Source organism: Neomonachus schauinslandi, chromosome 2, assembly GCF_002201575.2.
Source record: "Neomonachus schauinslandi chromosome 2, ASM220157v2, whole genome shotgun sequence".
Classification (NCBI taxonomy): domain Eukaryota; kingdom Metazoa; phylum Chordata; class Mammalia; order Carnivora; family Phocidae; genus Neomonachus; species Neomonachus schauinslandi.
In genome coordinates this window covers 37,116,212-37,141,743 of record NC_058404.1, presented here as the reverse complement: position 1 = coordinate 37,141,743, position 25,532 = coordinate 37,116,212, and the positions used below count along the sequence as shown (strand labels likewise).

At 40.4% G+C, this 25,532-nt stretch overlaps 1 protein-coding gene across 1 annotated transcript in view; it reads right to left on the bottom strand.

The window, feature by feature from the left end:
* Positions 1–4,942: 4,942 nt before the first annotated feature.
* The window catches only part of IDO2 (indoleamine 2,3-dioxygenase 2), a 58,979-nt gene continuing 38,389 nt past the window's right edge, over positions 4,943–25,532 (bottom strand). Inside the window, exons 8-10 of the mRNA XM_021681528.1 lie at positions 14,272–14,323; positions 7,473–7,621; positions 4,943–6,088 (exon numbers count right to left, since the gene is read on the bottom strand). Of these exons, the coding sequence (XP_021537203.1) occupies positions 5,733–6,088; positions 7,473–7,621; positions 14,272–14,323 (557 nt within the window). The 3' untranslated portion in view covers positions 4,943–5,732. The remainder of the gene's footprint in view (positions 6,089–7,472; positions 7,622–14,271; positions 14,324–25,532) is intronic.

Here is a 25,532-nt window from a genome sequence, read left to right as displayed (position 1 = left end):
TATTTGGCTTTTCCTGTTTCCTGTATTTATGTGATCTTTCTCTTCAGTGGTCAGTCCTATTACTAATCTTCTCTTCACAATTTGGCAACATTTAAGCTGCCCTGACAGTAAAGATCCTCAGATAACACTAGTCACTGAGGTAGGACAAAGAATTCCTCTCCAGCTTTAAAAGAAAAAAAATGCTTTCTTTTTAATAAAGAAAAATATAAAAAGAGGATGCAAATTATCCACAGTTCTAGCACCCAGAATATCCCTATTAAAATTTATAAAGGAATAGAATATGATTTGCTTTTGGGCACAGATATCTATCTGGATTGATTTAGTGTGGTTCTGTCTAGAGGCAGGGTTCTGGGTGATAACCTCCTCAGACTCCTGGACGCAGTCTTACTGTGGAGAAAGAGATACTTTTAAAAAAATAGGAAAAACCTTTGGTCTATGAGATCAGCTAAGAATACATACCTTGCTTGGAGCTTTGGGGCTGAGCATTGCAGGTCGAGATTGCCCTCTGGTGGTCATAGTTCAGACTTACAAGCAAAGATTAAACTTGACAAGCTTGATCCTGCATCAGACAATCCTCACCCCTAATGTTTGCCAAGGCCTGGGGTAAAAATACAAATGGACGGGGCACCTGGGTGGCTCAGTCGTTAGGCGTCTGCCTTCGGCTCAGGTCATGATCCCAGGGTCCTGGGATCGAGCCCTGCATCTGGCTCCCTGCTCAGTGGGAGGCCTGCTTCTCCCTCTCCCACTCCCCCTGCTTGTGCTCTCTCTCTCTGTCAAATAAATAAATAAAATCTTTAAAAAAAAAAATACAAATGGACATCCACGTACCATTTCTGTTTTATACATATGTAAAAGTTATAAATCAGGCTAGCAAATAAATAAAAGGTGTTCTATTATTCTACCTAGAAACAAATACTTTCTTTTTTAAATTTTTTCAAATTTTTTCAAATTTTTATTTAAATTCTAGTTACTTAACATATACTGTAATATTGGTTTCAGGAGTAGAATTTAGTGATTCATCACTTACATATCACACGCAGTGCTCAAACAGCAAGTGTTCTCCTTAATACCCATCACCCACTTAGGCCCATCCCCCTGCCCACCTCCCCGCAGCAACCCTTAGTTTATTGTCTATCGTTAAGAGCCTCTTATGGTTTGCTTCCCTCTTTTTTTCCCCTTTCCCTATGTTCATCTGTGTTGTTTCTTAGATTCCACATGTGAGTGAAATCATATAGTATTTTCTTTCTCTGACTGACTTATTTCACTTAGCATGATACCCTCTGATTCCATTCATGTCATTGGAAATGGCAAGATTTCATCTTTTTTGATAGCTGAGTAATATTCATTATCTATCTATCTATCTATCTATATATTATATATATGTGTGTGTATATATAGATATATCTCACATCTTTATCCATTCATCATTTGGATGGACATTTGGGCTCTTTCCATAATTTGGCTATTGTTGATAATGCTGCTATAAACATCTGGGTGCATGTATCCCTTTGAATCGGTATTTTTGTATCCTTTGGGTAAATACTTAGTAGTGCAATTGCTGGGTTGTAAGGTAGTTTCATTTTTAACTGAAAAAGATACTTCAAAATAACCTGGAAGCCCATTCGAAGTAAAAGTCTCTCACTCCTTAGAATCTATATCATACATGGAGGCATGAAGACAGTCTCAGATCTAACCTCACTCTTTCCAGCTCTTCTCTGTTGTAACTTCCAGGGACCACTCCCTCATGCCTGTAGACACCCCAGCCTCCTGCCTGAGCTCCATCCACATACCTGTAAAGAGCCCTAACTTTCCTGTGAGGTACATGATTACCAATGGCACAGTCAGGAGCAAACACAAAAGACAAGACTGTGCAGGTTCCAGAAGCATTCTTGAGGCCATTTGTGCAAGGTATTCTGGAGCTCTAGGTCTCCAGAGCATGATCTGGAAAATGGTAGTAATTGAGGTGGTGTGAGCTCTTAGAGGGCAGGTCTGGTGACCAAACTGGTTACCTGAATCTGACTTGCTTTTAGCAGTGGAAATCTCATGTCCTGTGAACCCCTTCATTGGGATGTTAAAAGCCCCACTTTTCAATACTGTGTCAGATTAAAAAAGAAGAGTGAAAAATCCATATGACAGCAACCCTGTTTTAGTGTCAAATGGATTTGGTGCAGATTATCCATCTTCCATAGTTGTTCGTTGTTAGTGGGTTGTCCCCTGATCTTTTCTGTTGGCAAATGTAGTTCGTGCTCCACAATGACGGATGGTCCATTGCTGCTCCGTCTGAATGACGTGACCAAAGCCAACATCTGAAGTGGGTCCTCATTCTGAGTCTGAACAGTAGGCAGCAGCTCTGCCTGTGGATTAACTGTTGTGTTTTGTATTGAGATAGTTGAGTATGATTTTTCACATTGTGAGTATTGTCATCACGTTTCCAGAACTCTTTTGAAAAGTTTAGATAATTAAAATGAAAGTAATTACATAGTATTTGTTTAGTCTTATTAATTACTATTTACTGCCACTGTTAATTAGCCAATTGTTTTGTTTAAATAATAACATTTATGTGAGAGAGAAATAAATAATGCCAAATATGGTAATATAATTTCAAATGGATGCTTATTTCTCATATTTTAGTGACAAATTATTAACACTTATGTACATAATTACTTTTTATTACTATTAATTATTATCATTATTGTTATTTTGTCTACTATGGCTGTGCCCCTGACTGGTTCTTTAAAAAGCTGATCATCCTAAAAGCGAGTTGTACTGGCCCCAGGACCCCTTGCCTTTTGAAGAAGGATGTGACCTGTGAGGGGTCAGAGTGGGGTCTAAGACATCACTGCAAATGGCTCCCAATGTACCATGAGGCCAAATTCTGATGGATATCTTAAAAAAAAAAAACTATTTGTGGATAATTAAAAACAAATACCATAATCGAGTTTGGTTTGAAATCTACAGCTGCCAAAAACCATGTGGGCCAATAGATTTGTGAGTTTACAAAGGACATTACTTTGCAAAAAAAAAAAAAATCATTTATTTTTGATGATGCTTAACATTCAAGAACTCAGTTTTTTAATGTTACTGGGAAGCAGATGCTAAACTGCAAAAATTAACTAGCGATTGCATTCCAGAGAGCAATAATATCCGACTTCTTTATTAAGTTTACTGTTATGTGAACAAAGAAAGAGGAGAGCATTTCTTCCATTAGCAAAGCAAATAGGACATCTGTGTGTAAGAAAATGCAAGTCAGAATTTGGTGGGTGAAATTCATTGTTGTGAAAGGAATAATTGGCTTGTAGGTCCCGCAAGTTTTATAACCCAGATCTTAAATCGGATAGGATCTCACAGGTTTCAAGCATTTCTTATCGTTGGTGTTTAGTTTTATTTGATTTTAATCCTATATAGATTGTATTGAGACAACAAAAAACAAATTTCAGACTAACAACGGGGGAGGAGAAACTCAGCCTCTGAGCCTCACTGTCTTGGCTTGACACTCTGTAAGCTGAGAATTTGGGGGATCCTGCTCACCTGCATGCAGCCTAGGAATGAGGAAAGTGTAGGGCCTGTGTGCCCCACAGAACAAACACTGAATATTACCCACGCCATCTAACTGGTATTCCTTTATGGTTTTTGTTTGCTTTCTTTTGAAATCGTCCCTGAGTCTTTACTAAAGTCTTCTAAAAATTACTAATCAAATCCTAGCTGTACATGGGCACAGGATGAAAAGGATTCAGTGTCCCCTTGTCCCCAGCAGGACTAGGTGGGGGCAACATAGGTGAAGGTGACCCTCATGTACAAGGTTTAGGACTTTAAGGCCTTGTCCCCTTTCCCAGGTGAAGATTAGCCCTATAATACCAACCTCAAAACAGTGTGTTGTTATTTTTATTAACAGAAACAGTGGTTTCATTCTACATGGATCACCCAGCACGGAGAGCTTTTAGTCATCAACATAGTCAGATTTTTCTGGGCAGTATTCGGGGCTTTCCCTCCAATGCACTGCTGCATCCCTTCGTAGCATCTCTTAGGGAGTAGCTATACTCTACACCATTTTCGTTCCTCCTCTCCATCATTACAAAGGATGATTCTTCTTTTCTAATAGAGATGTGGGGAGAGTGTGTGTCAGATACCATAACTGTATCCTAATTCAGGTTCTTCTCAAGGGTGCTTGTGATGGCTAATTTTCTGTCACCTTGGGCCATGATGCCCAGATATTTGGTCAAACATGATTCTGGATGTTTTTGTGAGGGTGTTTTGCTTGGATGAGATGAACATGTAAATCAAAAGGCAGTCAGCCTTTCAACTTGGTGCTTCCCGGGTCTCCAGCCTGCTGGTCTACCTTGCAGATTTTGGAATTTCCAGCCTCCATAATGACATAAGCCAATTTCTTAAAATCTTTATCTCTCTATCTATCTATCTATCTATCTATCTATCTATCTATCTATCATCTATCTATCTATCTATCTATCTATCTATCTATCTATCTATCTATCTATCTATCTATATACATAGTCAGAGTGGGGTTTAAGGACCGGAGGGACCTGGAAAGTAGTCAAATGTTTTCCAAGTGGCATAATAGGACATTGAGGGCTGAGGAATCTGAAAGGCCTCTTGGACAGGATGAGACAAGCTGCCAAGCTCCATTTGACCAGTACCCATATGGGGAGGGGGATTGCTCAGCAGATGCTAACTTGGACAGAGGCTGCCTCCAATGATCAGGTACCTCCTCTTGAGGCCATGATACTAGATTGGGCCTCAGGAATGTAAATACTATCCCAGATATATGTGTGTGTGCATAGTGGGAGGCAAGCCTAAATTAATGGAGTTTACTCTAAATTGGCAAGATTAAAGTTTTCTAGCTTTCTACCGTCAGATGAAATGAGATCTTAAGATAGAAAATAAATCAATAAAAAGTTACATATATTTGTGAACAAATCACGTGGATTTACTATTTATTCCCATTTTGATCATTTACTTCTAATGGGTCAATTAATTCATTTTACAAATACAAACTTTCAGTGTAAGGAGAAAGAATCATTCTTCTAAAAATAAAGAAGGAAACTAAAATAGAATTTGCAAATTGATGAACCATGTGGAAGAGCCTCCTCCGTTCCCACATCATTAACTATTCATTGCTATACTGGTGACTTCTAAGACTTACGCGAGCCTCCTCTTTCCTCCGCTTCACCACTGGAGCATTTCCAACCTCCTGTCACAAACTCAGCACACTCAGGGAGAAGAAGAAGGCTGGACTGGGGCCACAAAAAATCTCTGCTCTAATCCCTAAACCAGTGTTCAGTAGGAACATAGTAAGTTTTTAACTGAATGAACGAATGCATGAATATTTAACTTGCTTTTTAAAGAAATCAACAAAGGGATCTGTCTACAGGCAATTTTATTTGGTTTTGGAAATTTAGATTGATTTTCTATCACTTTGCAAATAGAATAGGAGTAACTCGCTCCTCTGTGGGGTTCTAAATGAGGAAGTGTCCATACCTGTTCGCTATTAACCAGTAATCAGGTAGGGAAAGGAAAGTCTCTGGCCATGAAAATTCCTCTCTGTGAAGACTAACAGCTCTCAACAAAGGTGGAGCAGGAACATAACTAAGGCTGAGGTCCCCTTCAGATTATTCCAGACATTCTTATTCGCTGGGTCCACAGGCCCTCCAGTGGGGGAGAAGGTAAGGGAAAACCCGTGTTTGCTGGTTTTGCATTGTTGGGCAGAAGGCAGTCTCTTAATCACGTTGGTGGAGAATTGCCTCTAAGGTCTTATCCCTGACGGTCTTCAGGAACCTCAGAACTACAGTCCCGCCTGTGCCCCTCTCTTCTAAGGCTTGAGATGGCCCAGGGAGAGGGTTTGGCCTCCTGCCCTTTGCTTTGGTAGCCGCTGTGATGAGGTATTTGGTCACCACAGCGATGTGATAGCTGCGCAGGTCCGCCAGGGCCTCCACACACTGATTATAGGCTGTCAGAAGTTGGCTGTTTCCAGAGGACAAGATGTGGTCTCTCAGTGAGGGACTTGACTGGATTTCTTCTATAAAGTCCTTATGGGAAGGAGGCATGTACTCCCTCATCCTATGCAGAAAGTCAGCTGAAAGAAACAAACCAGAACAGTGTCATAGCTCCACATGGAAAGATAAGACAGCCTATCTGCTTTTCTGGACATCAGTGCAGCAAAAACTTGCTTTCATCCTAACTGTCCATTTTCTACATTGCTTGCTCTTTTGCTCACAGATATCAAGTACTATTTTCTTGACTACCAATAGGAGCTGGGGAAGGAAAAATGAAGCAAATACATCTCGGATAATTGAGTTGGAACTAGATCTATCAGCCCATGTATAAATATTTGTCTCATACCCAAGGCGGGGCAAAGTATCTTGCTAATCATCATGAGAGGTATCTACAAACGTAAGGCATAAACCCTTAAACTGATTTGCTAAATACTCTGCTAAATTTTGCTTCCTAAGTGCTTTGTTTGGAGGGAGTTCTAAGGAGGAGGAAAGTAATAGAGTTATAAGGGCAAGAAAATAAAGAATGACAAACTCTTTTTCATAATAGGCTCTTGAAGTCAAGTTGTTTAAAAATCAAATCAATAGATATTTATAGAAAATGTGGATAGATCGATCATTTATAGGATATCCATTAGGTATTTAATACTATCATAGTTCTTGGGCGCTTGGGTGGCTCAGACGGTTAAGCGTCTGCCTTCGGCTCAGGTCATGATCCCAGGGTCCTGGGATGGAGTCCCGCATCGGGCTCCCTGCTCCTTGGGAGACTGCTTCTCCCTCTGCTTCTCTCTCTCTCTCTCTCTGTCTCTCATGAATAAATAAATAAAATCTTTAAAAAAAAATACTATCATAGTTCTTGACAACTGACTTTTGTGGACGAGACTGGACCCTATGACACAAAGTTCTAGTCATTTCTTTTCCTTACCCATCTTGAAAATTCTGTAGTCTAAAGTGCCCTTTTGCAACTATTAAACATTGCCTTGCTGCTAGCAGGCAAGGAACTGAACAATTTCAAGCTTCTAAACTGGTAGACCCTTCTTCTAGTCTAAATAGGCGTGGCCCGAGGTTGCAGCATTTTTACAGGGAAAGGCTTTATTGGAGGAGCTCAGACCCATCACCAGCTATATCCAGACTTAGTAACTTAATGCCACAGCCTTCAAACTCCAGCTCTCTCCCCCATTTTAGAGAAAGGAGGCCACTGGCTAAGGATCCAAACAAAATTACAGGGAACAGCTGGATATGTAGCAATGTTTTAAGATTTGGAAATGAAACCCAATATCCTGCTGAGATAGAATATTAAATGACTTGACACAATAACTTCTGGCAGGCACACAGCCTCCTAGTTGACTTAGAGAAGTATAGACTTCATGACATTTTAATTTACACTTGGTCTTATCAATTGGTAAAAACATCTCTGTTCTTCCTCTCTGTTAAGGAACAAAAAGAAAAAGAAAGTGTCCGACTTACCACTTTCCTTGCTATGGCAAATGCCTAAGAACTCATCAAAGGCATGAAGCACTGTGCTCTGAGCTGCACTCCCTCCAGAGTACTCCAGGGGCTCTGTGGAGACTCCTTCATAGATCAACCCCACAGGCATTGCTGGGTTATCCTTCCATCTAAGCCAGAGGAAAAGTCAAAGAGAAGGCGTGGGTGCTAGGAGTTAAGAGCATATTTTCTGATACGGAAACAGTGAGTAAGAGAGCAAACACAGCTTCAATGGTAATTTTAGAGCAAAAGACTTTGGATATTTTTGTAGGATATGTATTTAGGCATACTTCAATTTTGTAACAGGCCACAGAATACAGCTGTTCCTTTCCTCAGTTGAAGGATTATTCCAGAGAAGTAAAGGATATTTAGAGAGGAATCCTTAGCACTGGTCCTATGACATATTTATTAGAAAAAAAAATCACTTATAAAGATGATATCAGTGCTGATCAATAGGAGCAATTTAGGGGCTCTGTTATAATCTTCACCTAATCTCAACCCTGATAACCTGATACCTTTAACTCTGCAAACAGAGCTTTGAAAGTAAACACACACACACACACACACACACACACACACACCCCTTTGCCCTTCCTTGAAATAGCTTTAACAGTTGTCATGCTCAACTATCAGTTTTAAACACTACCTGACTTTGTGGGAACACCTTTGTCAAATATGTTCTTGATGGCAGGTATTGATAACGAGGGCAGCAATAAAGAGAACATAGTACAACCCTACAGGTTACCAGAGGGACGTGGAGATGGACTGAATTGAGGCTCTGAGTCTTGCTCAGATGAAGTGGGTTTTCCTCCCTTCTTCTCTTCTTCTGTCTCCCTGATTCCATTTCTTTGTCTTTTTGTGTCTGAGTCCCCCACCTCTTCCTCCAACTATTTTACTCATTTCCCTGTCACATTTGTTATAGAGTCTTGTACAATTCCAGAGACTATGTGGGTGACTCCATAATAAGACAAAAACAATAGCACCAAGAACACATTCTAGTTGTACTTCCAAGGCATTAGTCTATAAAACCCCTGCACATTCATGTTCTTATTTGACCTCTTTTGAGTAGATGAAGGCAGGTTTTTAAAACCCCTTTTACAGATAAACAAAGACTCAAAGCTGTTAAGGTTCCAGGACCACATTGTTAGAAAATGGGGAAACCAGAACGTAAATCCCAAACTTGTAATATGTTTTTTTTAAGATTGTATTTCTTTGACAGAGAGAGAGAGCGCACGCGTGCGCACAAGCGGGGGGAGGTACAGCGGGAGAGGGAGAAGCAGACTCCGGCTGAGCAGGGAGCTCAATCCCAGGACTCCGGGATCATGACCTGAGCCGAAGGCAGACGCTTAACCGACTGAGCCCCCCAGGCGCCCCAAACTTGTAGTTTTCTATTTTCATTTTCCCGAGACCCCCGCATGTGGATTTGCACTTTTACTAAGGAATAGAGTCTTTTTTCCTCTTATTTCCAGGAACGAGCCACAGTCCCTGTTGTGAACAGTTTAAATAACAGGCTTACGTTGATGTCTTGCCTTCTTCCTATAATTCTAAAAGTCATTTTGCTCAAGAGAAGGGAAATATCACACACATACAAAAGCTGTAGCCAGACTGCTCAGCTTGCTGTTCATGCCCTTTTCCCAATACTTCCTTGAGGTAAGAAAGGCTATAAGGAGCTGGGTTGTTTTCTTTGCAGGTTGGTTTGTTCAGCACTTGTATGGTTTCCACTGCATGAATGTCAGAGTGGCCTTTGCAGTGGGGGTGACATCACTCTGGAAACATGAGGCACAGAAAGCAGAGCCAGGGGAGAGCGAAGGAAGGATTCTGATCATAAGATTAGAACATGCTGTAGCTGTTGGGGGAGAGGGCTCTTTTTCAGGCAGATAGAGAATTTAATCTCAGCTTTGGTATTTATTAACTGTGAGCCTTGGCTTAGGTAATTAATCTCTCTGAGCCTCAGGTTCCTTATCCAAGTGATATTAGGATCTACCTTATTGGGTTGTTATGGGAACTAATTAAAATAATACCTGCTCAGGGCCTGGAACATATTAAGCATTTGCTAAATAGCCATTTTATATTGTTCAGAGTGAGTTGGAATCCCGGCTCCCTCCATTCATTATGTTGTAACTTTGCATGCACCTTCGTGAGTCTTGGTCCCAATTTGCACCTACTTCCTAAAGCTGCTGCATAATTAAATGGGTTCCAGAGAAGTTTTATGGCTTATCAGAGTTCAGGACACTGCTTCAATAAAATTTCTAAACAACATTTTATGGGGAAGGAGTATTGAAAATGTAAGTGGAACAAAGAGAGCGGCCACACTGGTTCAGAGTTGTTTTTGCCATCCTGTGGATGATCTCAGATGGTCACTTTGGTCTCTTTCAACAGTCCCTCCTCATCATGACCACTTCTGAATGTTGGACTTTCTCAGGGCTCAGTCCTTGGGCTTCCTGCTACTTTCACTTTCCAAATGGTTTTATTTAGCTTCATTGATTTAGAAGGCAACTATATTAGGACTATTTAAAAGCATACACTTATACCTGGGCCTCTCCCTTATGGTCCAAACTCATGTATTCAACGGCCTACTTACAGATACCTCCACCAGAAATGAACATGTCCCAAACTAAGTTCCCAATTTCCCCTCCCTTCTGCCAAATGTGATCCTCTGATAGCCTTCCTCATCAGAGAAAATGGCAGCTCCATTCTTTCAGTGGATCAGGCCAAAACCTTAGAGTCCTCTTCAACTAATCCTGCTCTCCTCCTTCGGTAAGCAATCGAATAGCAGGTCCCGTCAACTTTACCTTCAGTCATGTCCGGAACTGAACACTTTTTAGCACCTCCGCTGCTTCCACGCTAGTCCAAGCCACCATGCTGGATTGTGGGATGGCTTCTTAAATGCTTGCCTGGCTTCCATTCTTGTTCTCAAATCATCTATTTTCCACTTAGAAGATACAGCAATGATTCGAAACTTAAGACAGATCATGTCATTTGTCTCCAGACTTTCTACCGCTGCTCTTCTCTCTCAGAAAGGAACCAACAAGCCCCAACATGATCTGGTCTTCTGCTATTACTTGTATCTCTCTCATTCTCCCTCATGTGTCTTTCATCCCAGCGACACTGGCCTCCTTGCAACAAGGAATCCTTGTTCCTCTATGACAAGCATGCTCCAACCTCAGGGTTTTTGCAATTTTTGTTTCTTTTGCTTGGAACAGGTATCTAGAAGGTTTAGTTCTCACTTCCTTCAGGTATCTACACAAATGTCACCTAGAAGTGTGGCATTCCCAGATCATAATCAATAAATAAGAAACTTCAGCCACCACCCACCCCAGCTCTCCCTTGATGCCCTGTGTCTTACTTTACATTTCCCCATATTACTTATTGTTGTAACATATATTGTATGATACTTGTTTTAATTATATTTGTTTATACATTATCTGGCTCCCATGATTAAAATGTAAGCTCCAGGATGCCTGTGTGGCTTAGTTGGTAAAGTGTCTGCCTTCAGCAGGTCATATTCCAGGGGTGTCGGGCTCCTTGTTCAGTGGGGAGCCTCTGCCTGCTGCTCCCCCGCTTGTGCTCTCTCTGTCAAATAAATAAATAAAATATTTATAAATAAATAAATAAATACAATGTAAGCTCCATGGGAATGAAGTTGCTGTTTTGCTTTATTGCACCATTCCCAGAACCAGGAACTATGCCTGGCATATGGTAAGTACTTACTAAAGAGTTAATGAATGAATGAATGAATGAATGAATGAAAACAATATCATTCTATAATTCCGTATTATATATCTAGAATATGTGGACCCAAATGTTTGTCTGGAAAGGACCTAGCCAGCTTTAAGGAGCCATCAGATGCTCAAATGGCCAAGAGACATCAATCAATCTCTTTTTGGTGCCCCAACATGAAGAAGATGTATCAAAGCCACATTGAAGGTGATAGAGAAAACATCAGCATGTAGGTCAAAAAAGATAAAATAAGGGGATCTACTTTCAAAACCCATGTTCTCCACCTGTGATGAGATTAGTCTGAGGAAGGGAAATAGGGTTTCTCTGACTAGCCCAAGGACTGCTCCCATGCACTCTCAGCCCAAACTACTGTTTGTAAAGGAAAGGAATTAGTTTCCTTTCAAATCTCTGTAGACAAGGTTATTTTTAATCTTTCTCATAGCATATTTCTAGGAAACCCAAGAGGAAGTGTAAACAGAAAGAAAAAAAGAAAGAAATGAAGTGACATTTTTCCACAGGGGCTGATGACTTCCCTGTGAAATTTAATGTGAGTGGGAAATAAAAAGAATATGTTTAATCTACAGATGATGAAACTCTCCTAAATAAAAATGTTTTTAAAAAGTAGGGCGCCTGGGTGGCTCAGTTGGTTAAGCGACTGCCTTCAGCTCAGGTCATGATCCTGGAGTCCCGGGATCGAGTCCCGCATCGGGCTCCCTGCTCAGCAGGGAGTCTGCTTCTCCCTCTCCCACTCCCTGTTTGTGTTCCCTCTCTCGCTGTGTCTTTCTCTGTCAAATAAATAAATAAAATATTAAAAAAAAAGTAAATAAAAACAATAAATCAAACATAGGACAAACCAAAAATATAGGAGTAGATTTCGATTTTTCAAGACAACTCTCTTGAGAATTCTCAACAATCCAGATGATTTTAGCCATCAACAGTTATCAATACATTTAAGATTTGGTGCCGCCCACTTAGTTGTGCTACATGGGAAATATTTTTGAGGGTCAGACAGAGGGGAGGCTTTTATGGAGATCACAGATAAGATGCACCACTGACCCAGAACTTATTTTAATGAAAACAATATCACCCTGCAGTGACCATTTAATCATGATGGGTAGAATTTTGAAAATATTGCCACAAGATCTCCATCCTAATTCCTAGAACTCTTTATATTATAAGCTACCACACCTGTCAATATGATATATTATATAGCAAGGCCAAAGAGACTTTGCAAATGTAATTAAGGTTACTAATCAGTTGACCTTAACATAGGGAGTTTTCTGCATTGTCTCCGTGAGCTCAATCTAATCACATAAGACCTTAAAAGCAGAGATTTTCTCTGCCTAATGGCAGAAGGAGAAATCAGAGGGATTTAAGTACTAGAAGGATTGGAAGCACCATGGCTGCGCTGGAGGATACCATGTGACAAGGAAAGCAGGAGGCCTCTAAAGGGAGAACAGATCCTATCCAACAGCCAGCAAGGAAACATAGACCTCAGTTCCAAAACCACAAAGAACTGGATTCTACCACAAACCTGAATGAGTTTGGAAGTGAATGATTCCCCAGATTCTCCTGATAACAGCTCAGCCAAGCAGATAACTTGACCTCAGCATTTGGAGACGCTAAGCAGAAAACCAAGCTGAGTTTGCTTGGCCTTCTGACCTACAGAAATGCGAGATAATAAATGTGTGTTGTTTTAAACTGCTGTTTTAATTTGTGGCAATCTGTTATGCAATGGTGGAAGGCTAATACAAATTTAGACAGCAAAGTGAAGCACAAAGAGATTTTCCAGAATTTGGTACTTCCTAAATCCCAGTCTATTTAAAATGTTTTAAAAATGCCCTTTTGTTCTCTAATTCTACCAAAACCTATCTGCAAGTTTTGCTTAACATTTGTTGCTAGAATCACTATTGTACAATCAGATCTTTGTCTTAATCCTGAGCACATGCAAAACGCACACAGAGCAAGAAGAGTTCTAAGGATAGATAATCTCTTTGGGGAGGATTTCGGGACTGAATGGGTATACAGCAAAAGTCTGAATTCTGAGAAACACTCCCAATTCCATTCTGCACCCTTCCCCATTTCTCTGGTTTCCTCATCAGTCAGGTACCCATTACTCTCAAGTTATTCTCTGGAAACCTTCCTGCTTCCACTGTCTGAGCCCTGCAGTGAGGAATGCCCACCCAGGCTGGCCTCCCCTTAGACTGTCTCACACTCCAGACCTACTCAATCTAGAGAAAATACTGAGTTCATGTTGTCACTCCCTTCTTGCACCAATGTAATATCCACTACATCTACTGATAACTCAATAGATCTGTTGATTTTGGTATTGGACTTGTCTCTTACTACTTCAGGGCACAGCTTCAGATTCTTTCTGTACATAGCACTTAGGCATCTCCTAGTTATCAAGACGGAACACTAGATGAGCTCTATTTCACATTTTTCACCTCATCCATTCACTACCTCCACTTTTCACTTTTCACCATTAAAAAACCAAACAAACAAACTTAGTTTCTCTTGGTTAATGTAAATAGGAAAGCAATTTGATTAAAACATGTCAAGGTATAACTAATGTATTTAAAGGAAGAAATATATCTAAGGGTAGAGTTCTCTAACTGGAGAAATTAACAGACCATGTCAAAAAAGACCCGCAAATATGAACAAATGACTTGGGGGAGCTCTTCCAGGAATATTAGAAGAAAGCTTTTAAGCCCTTTCTATGCTCCCATCTGCCTTAGTAACAAAGGGGAGAGAATGGATATAAATGATAGAGCTTTGTGGTTGCATACTGGGCTTTTTTTTCTGCCATCAAGATGGGATTCTAAGTGAATACAAATGAATCTAATATGGTCATCTAAGGAAAACTATTCTAAACTTAAATATTCAAACTTCAATGTCATTTGTCATGCAGATGGTACCCCACCTCTTTTATCCAAGAGTGGATAGCTGCTAGCAAGGGTTTCTTGGTGTGTTTCTTACTATAGGAAGCTTCTGTCTCCTCTCATAAATTTGGAATATGCTACAGAGGCCTCATGCAGGAAAACAGTTGAACTGTACTTACCCAGAGAGAAAGATCCGGATGACTGCATAAAATATGTCTGGATCAACATAATCTGGAGAAGCAATCAAAATGTGAACTTTACTACAGGCAAAAAAGCAATTGGTTACATGTGCATGGGTCCTGCAGCTCTCCTGGGGCCGCTTCCTCTATCTGATCTTCATGGAAACCTGGAAGGAAGGCAGCAGCAGGAGGGGGATGGAATGTTCTCTTCTGTGGCCCCTCACTGGCACTTACAGGAATTTTAAACTGTTCCAAATGCTGCCCTTTTCTATTTGTGGCACTTCCCTTTTCTGAACTTCATAACAACAAAAGGAGAGGTCAAAGCTATCTTTAAAAAATTAATATTTTTAAACAGACATGATATTTGAGAGAGCGTAGGAAGTAGAAAGAAGAAAAGCAGAGAAAAAGAGTCACCTCTCTCAAAGGTTGCACAAAAGAGGAAACCTAAAGTCATCAATGCTCATGCAGAGTTCTGTACAGGCAACAAAGGATGGAGGGGAGAATGTCTTGCCCAGGGGCTGCCACACCAGGTCCGGTATGGGCTCGTTGAGCTGCATTCCTTAGTCTGTGCAACTAGTTTTGCCTCTGAGCCAAGGCTTGGGGATAACTGATTCCACTAGTTTATTAATTTGCATTTAACGAAGCGTGTCTTCACATTTGTACTACATCTCTTCTCATTAACTTCTGAAGATTGTTCCTTCTTCTTTGCATAATAGGGCCCCCCTGTGACCTGGCATGTTTCTTTTACCTGGATTCCTGTCCATATTTCCTTGTTTCTCTTTGAGAAAAAAAAAACCAAAAAACAAAAAACAGGGGTGTCTGGGTGGTTGAGGTGGCTGCCTTCAGCTCAGGTCATGATCCTGGGGTCCTGGGATCAAGCCCCACATCGGGCTCCCTGCTCAATGGGGGAGCCTGCTTCTCCCTCTCCCACTCCCCCTGCTTGTGCTCTCTCTCTCTTTGTCAAATAAATAAATAAAATCTTAAATAAACAAACAAAACAAAACACCCAAAAAACATCTTTTTTATGAGACCCAAATAATGTCATCTCTATACCATCAATTCCCTTTTCTACCATCATACCTACTCTCTGTTCCTCCATCTCTATTTTCTCTGAAACCTCATGGGCTCGGGTCACTCATATCTTCCTTTAGCCTCAGGGTTTCCCAGTGTTCCTGAGTGGTGTCACATTCTCTCTGCTCTTCTGTGACAATGACCCATGTGCTGGACTTTTATTTGGGCCCCGTTTCTATGTCTTTCCCATCTGGTCTTCTGCTCCCACAAAAATGTTAAGTATTATGTACAAATTTTTGCTGAAGCAACAATGACCAGCAATAGTGTAATATTTTACCCACAAAAGTAAAATGATTAGTCAGTAGATATAAAATAATTTTAATGTAAAAATTGTCAATAGATGTAAAAAAATCCATTTATGATTATAAAAAAAGAGAAAAATTAGCTAATTAAGGATAGGAGGAACATTCTTGAACTGATAAATTCACAGAAAGCCTATTGTGCATTTTGTACTTGATACTGAAAGATTAAAAATAAGTGTTTTAAAATGTGGAATAAAACAAGGATCACCACTTCCATTCAACACGGTGTTAGGAATCCTAGCTAGAAGAGTACAAAAAAAATATTTAAAGAAATAAAAGTCATAAGTATTATAAATGAAGGAACAAAACATGATTCTCAAATAACATGATTTCAACATAGGAAACCCAAATAATCTGCAAATAATTATTAGAATTAATAAGAGTGTTTACCAAGGTACTAAGTTCAAGGTTAATAGTCAAATATCAATTTCACTTAATAAACCAGCAACAAATAGTTAGGAGTTAGTTAAATCAAAAGATACCATATTCACTAGAAACAAAAATCTAAGGTAACTACGAAAAAAACCCAGAAGATATCTAAGTCTCTTATTTTGAATGAAATTTTAAAAAATTCAGGAAATTAAAGAAGAAATTTATATTGATGGACAAGAAAACTCAGTATCAATATCAAAGAAAGAAATGTATCTAAGAAAGAGTTCTCTATCTGGATAAATTTTAGCCGGCAGCCAGCAATATGAAGGCATGATTTGGAGTGGCTTGTCCAACAACCTTAGTTGGTGTTTCTGTGCTATTCTCTGACTCTCCACTTCCTTGATCATAAGACAGAAAGACTAGATGTAATATCAGAAGCATGTCATTTTTCTCCAAATCAATGTATGGATTTAATGCAATGTGAGCAAAATTTTTAACAGAGATTTTTTTCAATGCAATTTGAAAAGCTGATTCTAGCAGTTTACATGAAAGGCAAAGGGTTGAAAATAGTACAGTCAGTCACCTCTGGAAAAGAAGGGCAAGATGAAAATGAGAAATACTATGAAGCTATAGTTCTTAAGACAAATGAAATTCCTGATGGGAAAGAGAGACAATGAAAAAGACTAGGGAACCTGGAAACAGAGCCAGTCATTTCAGAAAATCTGATAGAAGACAGTGCCAATATTGAAGATTAGGGATTATTAAAAAAAAGGAAATTGAATTTATTTCCTATGTCATGTTACATATAGATAATAATTATGTGAATTAAGGTCTAAAATGTGAAAGACAACAATTCGGGAAGAAAATGCAGGAAAATATACTTATGACCTACGATTATGAAAAAATATCTTAGGCAAGACCTCCTAAAACATAGACTTCTGCAAAAGAAATGACAGATACCTTGACTATATTTAAATTAAAAAGTTCTGCTTTCAAAAGTCCTAAGACAAACCACAATATTTGCAACACATATAACTAAAAAAGAGCAGACCACCAGGATGCACAAAACCTTACAAAAAGATAAAAGATAAAAGGCCATTAAAAATATAAGGGGGGCGCCTGGGTGGCTCAGTCGTTAAGCGTCTGCCTTCGGCTCAGGTCATGATCCCAGGGTCCTGGGATCGAGTCACACATCGGGCTCCCTGCTCCGCGGGAAGCCTGCTTCTCCCTCTCCCACTCCCCCTGCTTGTGTTCCTGCTCTCGCTCTCTCTCTGTCAAATAAATAAATAAAATCTTTAAAAAAAAAAATATAAGGAAATGCATGCATTCACAAAAGAGGGACCTGAGTGGTGAGCACCAACCAGCACGTGCATGCACACACACACACACAGAAGAGAGTTAACTCAAATCAGAGAATGCGGGAGTGACGTCATCATCATGGTGGAGTAAAAGTTTTCCACTGTCTTCCCCACAGAGAACACTGGTTTAGACAATCACACATAGACAAGAGAGCCTTTGTGAAAGTCCGGGAATTCAGTGGAGACATTCCAGCACACCACTGAGCAAAAAGATCCGGAGCTGGATGCACTGAAGAGGGTAAGAACATTTCACTTTGCTCACATCACCCTGTCCACAAGGCAGCACAGCTCGGTGCTAAGAGAGACCTTCTAGGGCTGTGATTCTTCCCGTGAGGGAAAACGAGAGCATATGAGTGAGTGCCTGGCTTCCCCAACTGCATGGGAATGCTGCCAAGCAGACCCACTTCTTTCTCGCCCCATCCAGAACACTGAGGTGTACTGCACAACTGGGGAGACTGGGCATGGGGAGGAGCTAGGAGAATGCCACATAGGGCTCTTGGGGGTTTCATTAAAGGGATGCAGATCATATTGATCACCTGACAGAGTCCATTCAGAAACCCTCCCATGAGATGCTGAGAACATTCCAACATCCCTAGTGCTCTGGTGTCTCACCCAGTCCGAGGCCAGCTCCTTGTGTGTACTCCTGAAGGCAGAAAGAGTGAGCCTTTGCTGAGGATTAGTGAGCTCATGCAGCAAGCTGGCTGATTCTGTGGGATTGGGAGAAAGCACACAAACCTGAGCCTTGAACACTCCTCTGGGGAAGGCAAATGGAAGGTGGTCAGCACCTGGCTTTGCGGGCTCAAGAGAAGGAGCACGCAATTAAAACTTCTGCCACAAGAGAGAGCAAGAAGTATGGAGCAGGGTATCCATAGAAGGTCTGAGAAAGCTTTGGAATCCCTACCAGGGCTGATGGAAGGTATTTCTCTCCTGAAACCAGTCGGTAAATCCTGGAGGAGGTGAATACTTCTTCAAATACTTCTTGCAGCAATGCAAAGCTTCACAGAACATAAAAAAATCAAGGAAACATGATACCACCAAAGGAACAAAATAACTTTCCTGTAACTGACCTGAAAGAAATGCAGACCTGTGATTTGCCTGATAAAATTAATTCAAAATATCTGTTTTAAGGAAGCCAGGTGAACTATAAGAAAACACAGAAAGAAAACTGAGGGTTGCTGGAGGGGAGGGGCGTGGAGGGATGGGGTAACTGGGTGATGGACTCTGGGGAGGGTATGTGTTGTAATGAGCACTGGGTATTATATAAGACTGATGAATCACAGACCTCTACCCCTGAAACCAATAATACATTATATGTTAATTAATCAGATTTAAATTTTAAAAAATGAAAAAAGAAAACACAGAAAGACAATTCGATGAAATCAAGAGAACAACACATGCACAAAATGAGAACTTTAACAGAGAGATAAAAATCATAAAAAAGAACAGACTACTAGGAAATATATTTTAGTGATGGACTCTGAACACTGTTCAGAAAATACCAAGTAGAAAACTTCCTGCACTATTAACATGGGGCTGGTAAGGTAGGAGAACCATGTAAACAGTCTGGCTTCTGGGTCTCATGTGTGCACATTTTGGCTAAGAAGGGTGGTTCTTAAAAGCCAGTGACACGGAGGATCTAAGAACACACCTGAGTTACGCCTCCTCCTTTTCCTTCCATGTGGCTTCCCAGTAGAATGAGAAAAAGGCACCAAGAACTACAGCTTCTGCCCGGATGGCCAAGCTCAGATCCATTTAGTGCCTGGCCAGACATCTTCCAGTGTTTCTGTGGTTGTGTTCAGCAAAACACAAAACATTTTGGCCAAGCATCCTTCTCTTTAAATCCAAGTGAATCTCTAGAGAAATATAATGTCTGCTTTTGATTCATTTACACTGATAATAATTTTGTGTCATAAGCATTATTTTTGTTTTGTTTGGAAAACCTAAGGAGACTAGCTTTTAAAGTTTTCAGGGGTAGGGATTTCGATTTTATACTGAGAAGTAGTCTTTACACAAAGCAAAACTAGAAAATCCTTGCTTTGGATCAGTGCTGTAAAATCACAGGTGTAGAATTACCGTAGTGTTTTCACATTATTTTAGTAACATTCATCCGGTCCCACTCAGGGAAGTAGCATGGCAGGTGTTCTGACATACAATAAAGCACGGTAGATGCAAATCGAACCATACATCTGATGCTCACGACCACCAAACTGTAACTTTTTCACATAATTCCAACTGTCAAAGCCACATATTTCCACTGGGTGTCTTGTCATCACCTTAAGCATGACATATCTCAAAGCAAGTTCATCATCTTTCCTGTGTGTCCCAATTTACTTTGAAAACCAACCAACCCATCAAGCAGAACTTGATTCAATCTTCCAAGTGACAGGTCTTTGCCAGAGGCATCGTGATTTTTTTCTTTTAAACCGGCTTTGAAATCATGTATACTTCCTGGACAACTCTTTCTGTCTCTGATCATACCTACACTCTACCAGTCCTTCGTCCTTTTCCTTGATGTCTCTTGTCCATCTCTTCTGTTGCTCTGACTGTTCTAGCCCCTTCCCCTTTTCCCAGACTTGGTAGCATTGTTGGCAGGGTGTAAGCAGCTATATGTGCCTGGACGACACCAGGGCTTAAATCTGGAGTTTATGGAAGTAGGAGTGAACCAGGCAGAGGGTGAATAGGAAAGAATGAATGGAGCAGAAGGAATAGTGCGTAAACAAGCCTTGAAGTTGAAGAAAGTTGTAGAGAACAAAATGGAGTCTCTCACGTCAAGCAGGAGCCTGCGTCAAGCAAAGACGCGAGCAGTTCAGGTCCGGCAGCTAGGAGGTATCGCCCGGACCCACGTCAGCCGGCACCCCACAACTGATCACGAAGAACCAGAGGAGGTCTGCAGAGACCCAAAACGGAGTAAATCCCTTTAAAAAGGGAAGGATTTTGGCAGCAAACTGTCAGACTCTTCAGACCTGGCCCCTCTGTCTGACCCCTAAAAAAGGGCAATTGCCACGGAAGGCTCTGCCTCTTCCGAACAGAACCGAGAGCCTTCAGCGCTAGAACATCAGAAGCCGAGTACGGAGAGCTGACCCGGACCAGACGGAGGCCTTAGCTCAACCACACGCCCGCAGACTGACTGAGTTTGGTTCGTTCACTTCCTGTACCTTCTGTTATCTTGTTCGTTGTGTGGCTTGTCTTCTCTCCTGCTCTGGGTGCTGTGTAAGAAGCCAAGTTTAATCACATGGTGAACTGTCACTGAGTTTAGATTCCTGAACTTGCTTTATAACTGTGATTAACTTTGCTTTAGGATTGAATAAAGCTGACATTGTGGAAAGACACAACTCGTGTGTGCTCATGATAAAAGTATTTTCAGGAACTAAAAGCTAGTATCAGAAAGAACAAGTGAAGGGAAACATGGTGTCAAATAAAGAAATTGAAATTAAAATATTCTGGGGTCAGATCATACTGAGTCTTACAGAATGGATTAAGGATTTTGTCCTTATCCTTAGAATAATGGATGAAAGAGTGCCAGCAATAAGAATGTAATGTGACAGGCATATGTAATTTAAAATTTTCTAGTAGTCATATTTCAAAAGGTAAAAAAAAAAGTTGGCAAAATTAATACCAATACTATATTTTAGTTAACACACAATATCCAAAATATTTTAATTTCAAAAGATAATCAATATAGAAATTGTTAATATGTTTTTTGTAATAAGTTTTTGAAATTTTCTGTATATGCTTACAGACTTAAAATTTATTTTATACTTGGGGCGCCTGGGTGGCTCAGTCAGTTAAGCCAACAACTCTTGATTTCACCTCAGGTAATGATCTCAGGGTCGTGAGAGTGAGCCCTGCATCAGGTTCCCTGCTCAGTGCAGAGTTTGCTTGTCCCTCTCCCTCTGCTCCGCCCCCTTCTCTCTCTCTCTCTCTCAAATAGATAAATAAAATCTTAAAAAAAATTATTTTAAACTTATACTGCATTTCAACTAGGATGCTTAATTTTCAACAATTAAGTGAAATATGACCATTAGTAATAAAGCTATGTTTAACAAAAAACCATTTTACATTGATTCCATTTTTAAATGTCAATTTCAATTGTTTAAAATGAAATATGATTAAAATTTAGTTTCCCAGTCACACTGGTCGTATTTCAAGTGTTCAGTAGCCACATGGAGCTGGAGGCTACCTTCCTGCACCGTGCCAGGAGAGAAACTGAAGAGTTTTAGGAGTAAGAGTGATTCAGCTTGCACTTCCAGCTTCTGTGTAAAGAATGAATTAGACTAGGTAAAGGGCAGATGAAAGACGGGATGTGGAAGGTCACTGCAGAGTCCTGGCAAGTGATGAGGAGAGCCAGGTCCAGAGCAAGTGATGGAAACAGAGAGAAAGGAAGGGATGCAAATGACACTCCAGAAAGAGTCTTCCATTTGGGGTAATGGAGTGCTACTTCACTTGGACCCATCCTTCCACTAAAAACAATCCAAAAAGAGGGATAAGAGATGCAAACATCTTAAAGGCATCAAAGCTGAAGAAACAGCAAGGAACCGCTAAGCAAAAATTTAAGGGAAAGCAGGAACCCCTAGAAAGGGAGGTGGAAAATTAGAGTGGCAAAACCACTTTTCCCTGAAGGCATTTGCCAATCCAGGTACACCTGGGCTTGGTTTTGGTGGCTTCTCTGTATGGTCCATGCCATAAGTAAGACCCTGGTCCCAGCCATGGTGAGGCATTTTACAGGATACCCTGTTCATATTAATCTGGGGGTCCCAGCTGCCTATATCTCAACATCAGTGTGCATCAGAGCTCCCACCCCACCACTGCTTGCCCTAGAAGACAAAATCAGGGCTACCTTGGCATTGAGCAAAACAGGAAAACCAAAAAAAAAAAAAAAAAATCTGTCCCTGGAAGTTGTGACTTCTTTTTTTGCACATTTTCAGCCCAAGTTTAATTGCCTGATTGATACATGTGCCCTCACTTGCTGAACTTGATTCAAGATGGGACAGAATTTTAATGTCCCCAAGAACCAGGAAGAACTGAATACAAATATTTCTTTACCCCAGTTCCAAAAGACTGCCTACAGACAGGGTTTCAAAGACAATGAGCAATATCTAGGGGGTGGAAAAAGCAACAAAAGCAAGCATAGACACAAGAAAACATGACAACCAGCAATGAGAACCAGTAGGAAAGAAGAAATAACAAGAAGGAAACAGAATCAAGTTTCCAATATTAGAATCATCACATACAAATTATGAAACAACCACACATAGTATGTTGAAGAAAACCCAAAGCAAACTTGAAAACATCTACAAGGAACAGAATGTTGTAAAATATGAACAGGTTAGAAAATAATAAAATACAACTTTTGGAAATGAGACAATAACCTATTGGATGTGTGTATTTAGGAGCAGGTTGGAAGCAGTTGAGAATTAATTAATTAGATCAGAAGAATTAATCCAGAATGCAGCACAAAGAAATAAAGAGATGGGAAAAAACAGCAAGGCTTTAAGAATGGAGGACAGCAGAGCAAGATCTAATCTCTTCAATCACAGCTGCAGTAGGAAGACAGGGGACAGTGAGGCGTAACCTGCGAGGATTTAATGGATGAGGACTTTCCAGAACAACGAGGCATATCAACTAAAGAAGCATAAGGAAGCCCACGCGTAATAAATGAACAACGGGAAAGACAGACCTATAAGGAGAAACTCACAAGCAGACAGGGAAAAGATGGGTTGCCCCCAAACAAGTAAGAGACTGACATCTAACTTCTCAATAGTGGCAGTGGAAACCGAAAGATACTGTAGTGATCTACTCAGCATCTAAGAGAATATAGTTGCTAGCAAAAATATTCTTCAGGAATGGGAGTGAAACAGGGCAATTTGCAGATGAGAGAGTTTGCCAGCCCCAGGCCCTCACTAGAGGAAATCCTAGTGGCAAAAGAAATGTGTGTAATGGAATGAAGGGCAAAAAAAAATAGGTTATAAATATGTAAGCAAATCTGAGTGAATCTTAACCATATGCAACAATAATAATCATTGTAGATTTCTGGATATTTTTGATGTGTGACATGCAATGTATATTCTTCTTTGTATGCCTAAAAACATCTTCTGTGAAGACTTAATGGGACTCTTCAATATTTGGAGAACTGGTTTTGTGTGGGCATCCTTCTGGATTTGATGCACTGACATAATAAAATTGGATTTAAGATAAAATACGATGGCTCATGTGACCAGGGTATAACCAGATTACCGTGTGTAACTAATCCACGAGAGAAGGTATCTTTAGAGATATGAATGTGGTCGTATAATCCTGTGGTATTCAGTAGAGAAGAATTCCATGTTAATTATTTTCCAATGGGTTTTATTTTTTATTTTATTTTTTCAAAGGTTAAGGACTGCTTTTATTGCTAGCAAAGACTTTTATCACCAGTGCATGGTTCTAACTGTAATACCTTCTTCAGACAGCACAGGGAGCTCACGCTCCAGAAGTCATAAAGAGAAATACCGGTAGGCTGGGAAGGGAAGGAAAATAACTTTCATCAAGAAAGTCCTAACAGCTAAACATAAATCTAGGGTACTGAATTCAGTTATTACAGGTTACAGACCCAAAGCATAGAGCTGCCCCAACATCCAGACAGTCTTTCCTACTGATTATAAATGGGTGAAAATGGATCAGTTACAAACAAAACAAAACTTAGTTGTTACATGGTTCTTTGGTGAGCACCTGGATATACTAACTTTATCACAAATTCTTTTATATAGATGTCAAAAATGCTTTCAACAAATCTAAGAGTGTCCTAATTACACGCGACTTTTAAGCTTCAATTTAAGATTAAAAAAATGAAAACAAGAATTTTGTTTCCAATTGGTTTTAGACAAAATAAGTTCTCAAATTAGGAAAAAAAGCCCTTAGACAAAATTAAGTGGGCCAATCAGATGGGGCCGGTAGCTGAAGTTAATGCTACCATTTTGCACCAATTCACTGATTAAGAAACCTGATTTAAACACATACCAAACTGTTAGAAAGAAACTTTTTGACTCCTTGCTCTACTATTAAAAGATAAATTCTTACAGCTACCAATCGGTCAGGGAGTAGTTAGAAATTGTGTTAATGCATAAGGAAATACAAAGTAAAAATGTCCACGGCTTTTTGGAGAGCAATTTACCCCTCAGCTTTTCTAAGGAGGAAATTAATTCTCAAAAACAAGAGCTATTGAAGACTGTTGAATCACAGACCTGTACCTCTGAAACAAATAATACATTATATGTTTAAAAAAAAAAAAAGATAGTAGGAAGGGAAAAATGAAGGGGGGGAAATCGGAGGAGGAGATGAACCATGAGAGCCTATGGACTCTGAGAAACAAACTGAGGGTTCTAGAGGGGAGGGGGTGGGGGGATGGGTTAGCCTGGTGTTGGGTATTAAAGAGGGCATGTACTGAATGGAGCACACTGGGTGTTATACACAAACAATGAATCATGGAACACTACATCAAAAACTAATGATGTAATGTATGGTGATTAACATAACAATAAAATAAAATTTAAAAAAAGAAAAAAAAAAAACAACAAGAGCTATTGAGAAACATGCCAAAAGACATGCCAGTGTAATCTGATGCTTGGAAATCCAAACATATTTTAGCCTTCCAACAGAGCACAACGCACAGACCAGGTCATGTTCTCTGCAAATCACCAAGAAGAGGGGCACAGCCAGGGATCCCACAGGTGCCCAGTGCTGACTGGCAGCCAGCAATGCGGTGAGGTGGGGCACTGTCTGTTAGTGTAGTGCTGGTGCGGACTTCTGCCTTAAGAAGAGTCAGGCTGTGGGGGCGCCTGGGTGGCTCAGGCAGTTAAGTGGCTGCCTTCGGCTCAGGTCATGATCCCAGGGTCCTGGGATTGAGCCCCACGTCGGGCTCCTGCTGAGCCAGGGAGCCTGCTTCTCCCTCTCCCTCTGCCTGCTGCTTCCCCTGCTTGTACACTCTCTCTCTGTGTCAAAAATAAAAATAAAATCTTAAAAAAAAAAAAAAAGAAGAGTCAGGCTGTGAAAACAGAGTCATCTGGTTTTATTTTCCAGTCCGTGGTGAGGATTATGTAAGGCTGTGAGGTAGAAGTCACATGTGGGCTAGGCCAAGGCGAAGTGACAGCAAGGGATTCCTCAGCAAAGCAAATTGCAGCCT